The sequence below is a fragment of the Aplysia californica genome, unplaced genomic scaffold, assembly GCF_000002075.1.
Source record: "Aplysia californica isolate F4 #8 unplaced genomic scaffold, AplCal3.0 scaffold00105, whole genome shotgun sequence".
Classification (NCBI taxonomy): Eukaryota; Metazoa; Mollusca; class Gastropoda; order Aplysiida; family Aplysiidae; genus Aplysia; species Aplysia californica.
In genome coordinates, this window is record NW_004797375.1 from 677,851 (window position 1) to 682,301 (window position 4,451).

Sequence of the window (4,451 nt, forward strand, 5' to 3'; positions counted from 1 at the left end):
GGTGGCGTAGGGGGTGTTTGGGAGTACAAGGTTATTTATTATGAACCTCCTCCATCTCGTTTTAGTGTAATTTACACTTGAAAATCTTCCCGAGAGAATTACGCCAAGAAAAAGGCGATCATCACACATAGTGGCAAAACGACTTGACAAGATATATTTTACTGAGGGAACCAGACCATAACTGTATAAGCAACAGAGAAACGAGCAAGGGCATGGACGAGCATCAGTTCAGAGTCAGCAATTTAGCTGTTTCGATCAAGCCTCTAATGAAACGTGTGCAGATGAGAAATTACAATATTCAGCTACCCCCCTTAATGGCACCATCTCTGAGACAAGAGGTTTTTTTTCAATCAGGCGATAATTGCATGGTATCTTGTTATCTTATCTAACTTAATTGCATTATCTAATAATAATATCTTATCCTTTCTAATTTTATATTAACATGAGCTCTTTATCTATTTAGGTCTTGTCCCATCGTATTTCATCTGCCCCGATTCTGATTCTCTTCTGATCTGACACTACCGTAGTTTATCTTCCTAGTGCTCCTACCATGTGGCTATATATGTGGACCTTGCACGGCAATCTACTGAAATGTTATTTTAGAGAGAGGACTGAAAAACGAGGATGCCGTTCTGGGGTTCTGTACAGAGAATCAAGCAGCATTGACGAGCGATACCGCGGGGAATTATGTACGAGTATTATCTAGCGAAGAAGAACCGAGGAATGGTGTACCCAACAGGAAGACCCGCCCACAATCAGGTCTCAGAGAAACGGTTGCGCACTCGCATCACTTCCTGACGCGGCGTTTGATGGGGAGCTCTGACCACTCAGCCACCATTTATCCTACCCAATAGTTCTGTTTTTCAAGGGAGATGGAATCGAGGAATTCGAAACCTCCCAACAATGGCTCTCCTGAAAATTGTTTCCAGAAAGAAAGTATCCGAATTATTCTTTGAATAGGACAAGAGGCGAATCCCCCCCCCCTCCCCCGGAGCTCATGATAGGAAACTGTTTGCAAATTCAAGACCTTTCGTTGAATACAGACAAGTTCATTATTTTTATTTTGAACTTCTGTACTAATCTCTGTTCATCACTCCTTCCGTTTTTTCTTCCTTTTGTTTTTTTCTTTCTGTTCTCTGCATGTCTTTGTCTCTTTCCTTCTTTCTTAAAAAGAAGTAAGAGACTGGGAAGGAATATGAACATAAAGGGTGGGGGGTTGGGGGGGGTAGATGATTGAGGAGAGGTGGCTATTGGTCATCATTTAAAGACACATTTCTCAGTGTCCTAAAAATTGTGTTTATGACTTATTTGTATATCACACTAGAACATAATATTCACGTCGCCCATATCTGTTTTTCAACAATATGTTTCCTCCACGCAAACACAATAATAATTAATTAGAAGAATGTATAGTATATCCGTATGATATTCGTGATTACATAAAATACATACATGACAGTTATATTAATTTGTGCATATGTACATCACCCTTCAGAGGTATCACTATGAGCCTATTCAATAAATACTGTCACAAATACAATCCCGAAGGAGGAAAGGTAGATCTAGAATTCTAGCAGTTTCCCAGACCCTCTAATTCTAACAAACTTTTTTCCACACTCGGGAAAACGAAAAAGGTGTGTGGTAGCGTATGACCTTTCAGGGGGGGGGAGGGGGGAGCATGAATACCCAGTAGTTAGCCCCTCCCATAGCCACGTCTCTGAGAAGTCAGTGCGCACACGCTCCACCTCCTTTAACTGTGACGAGGCCCCACCCCCTGAGGCAGGGGCAGGCATTCCTCCAGAGGGAGGCGCAAGCCCTCCTCCGCCCCCTGCACCGTCGTTCACGCCAAACGCAGCTGCCGCAATCGGATAGATAGCTGGGGGCGATAGAAACACCATCAGGATTTCTGACTGTAAAGGCTATTTTCTTGGCCTGAGAATTTAGAGGTTCTCCTGACAGCAACGGAACATTTTCTTCTCTAAATTGTTCCATTTTCACCTCCTTTTCTGCCCTCTTGCCATGTTCTGTCGTCTGCTTTCGCCTTCACTTTCTGCCCACCCCCTCCCCTTTGCCCCCATCTCTGGGCGCCTGACTCTTTCTGCAGCCTTTCTACTGCTACGCCTTGGCCCCTTTTTACAGCTGTCTTTCAGCCGCACCCCTGAATCTATGGTAGGAAAAATCAAACACATAACCCTCTCGGAATAGGGCCAAAAAAATTTGGAGGTCCCGTGTGCAAGTTGCGCACGTTTAAGATCCCTTGGTGGTCCAAAATCGATAAAAGTGGGCTTCGGCCGCCATCCGGGCAAAATCAAAAATTCCTACCAAACGAAAAATGTTTAATGTGTCCCGCACGCTCATATTACCGTATGCAGTTGCGAGCACCATAGAACACTGACAAAAATAGTTTAAAAGAAACAAACAACCGCCCACCCCCCCTCCAAAAAAACCCCCCAACCAAAACCTAACAAAAACTGGTGATGACTCCGGCAATTAGCAATTAGATTGCTGAAAGTTTTGATGGGATCTGTGTGTCCTCACCTCCACCAGCAGCTGTCTTCTCACGGCGTCCGCGGCACGGGTGCTCTGTGCCTTGACCTCCACATCGATCTTCCCAAGGTCAATTGGAACGATGGGGAAATACACAGATTTTGCCTCTCCAGACTTCACCTGTGAGAAAACAGAACGCATCAAATTTTGTGAGTTTAAAAATTATATAAGAGGTTCTTAATTCATTGCATTATTCTGAAATCGTTTCAACTGCCGTGAACGCAATTAGATAATTTAGGAGGCCGGTTTTATTCAACAGTGACTGTGAGGTCCAACCCGAAATGAGTGGATTAGATCTTCGAAGATCTTTGCTCTTTTCCACTCACGCCCAAGGAGAGACTTTGTTTTATCAATTCGGGTTTTCCAGTCACTAACACGTTTTTTATGGTCACCTTTGCATTCTTACCTACAACGATACTGAACTTTGTATTTTTCCTTTTTCATTCCATAATACATTTTTTCCTAGTTCGGACTGTGACAGTCCTCGCACGTTTAGGAAGTCCATCTCTCTGTCATCACCACATTTCTATTCATCAACGTCGTTCTTCTCTCACTCACCAATACATCTTGCACGGCGTCCTCTTGCTTCGTTCCCTCCACGCCGTTGTTGTCAACGAAGATGTTCATAAAGCTCTTAGACTTTGTTAGAGTCACGCGAACCTAAAGAAAAACACGAAGTAAAGGGAAACCATCGATAACTTCAAAACACGCAGAATAGAAACATATTCAACGGTTTATGAAAAATAAAAACACGAAACAACCAGACACAAAACTTTTTTTAAAGTGCTAAACATTTGAACATGTACACATTAATATTATCTAACGCAAAATGCAAACCCAATATCTGTGTCTGATTACGTCCATGTTATAACGGTCGCTTTACACGATTACCTAGACGCAGGCTATGATGACAGGTACTTTAATTGAAACAATTTTATGGGGTTGTTTTGTCCCTGTGTTAGCACAATCTGGCATACCGCTTTTGCGGTTCAGAATAAACTCTTTCAAGGTGAGAGATACAACATCACTGTATTGGGAGAACTAGCGGGTCATCATAAAGAACTCTTTGTACAGGTTGTGATATTATACACAAACAAGGAGCATTCCGGTCATTATGGTCAAATATGGTTTTCAGTGTTTTCTGATGACACAAGGATAAATAGCTCTGTAAAGGGCAGTTACCGTTTGACTAGAATCATGAACTATTACATGAGTACAGCGTATGCTCCTTGACTCCTGTAGATGACAGGTGCTTTGCGTGTGTGTAGATTTTCTTTCATCTCTGTTTCGTTTATTTTATGTCGTCAATCTCATCTGTGTGTTGTTTTCCTTTGCGTGTATACTGTTTTTCTAAACTGTATAGTTTTTCTTTCTACTATTTCGCATAGATGTTCCTACAATTGCGTCGTTTTCCTTGCTTTAGTGTAATCTATTTTTGTCTGTCCGCCTTTTAAAGAAATATATCCGTCGTTCAATAATTTACTTCACATGGTCGATTTATGATTTTGAGCCTTTGTCTTATTTGCGAAATGTGTTATTTCTCCTTCACACATGTCATTTGTTCATACCTGTGCGTCACTATCCAGATAATTAAACACAATGGCCTGTAGGGCTAGTTGCTCTCCATTGGTCACAGAGTAAGGCAGGTTCAAACTCACGAAGAAAGGGCGGAACACAGTCAGCTGTTGGGGAGAGTTGCATGGGATCAGTTCCTCAGTATGGTAGAGGAGTTTGTTGAAAAGTTTCTCAAAGAAAGAATGGATGAATGAATGCGAGGCTCGGATGGGAGGCTTTAGAGACAGGTGATCGGTTGTAGTTAGGTAGGTAGGTAGGTAGGTAGGTAGGTAGGTAGGTAGGTAGGTAGGTAGGTAGATAGATAGATAGATAGATAGGTAGGTAGGTAT

At 42.3% G+C, this 4,451-nt stretch overlaps 1 protein-coding gene across 1 annotated transcript in view; it reads right to left on the minus strand.

The window, feature by feature from the left end:
• Positions 1–4,451, minus strand: part of LOC101854858 (CD109 antigen) — a gene marked incomplete at both ends in the record, with an annotated part of 54,662 nt that overhangs the window by 21,923 nt on the left and 28,288 nt on the right. The window contains 3 exon segments of the mRNA XM_013080914.1: positions 2,539–2,667; positions 3,106–3,207; positions 4,116–4,229. Coding sequence (XP_012936368.1) covers positions 2,539–2,667; positions 3,106–3,207; positions 4,116–4,229 — 345 coding nt within the window.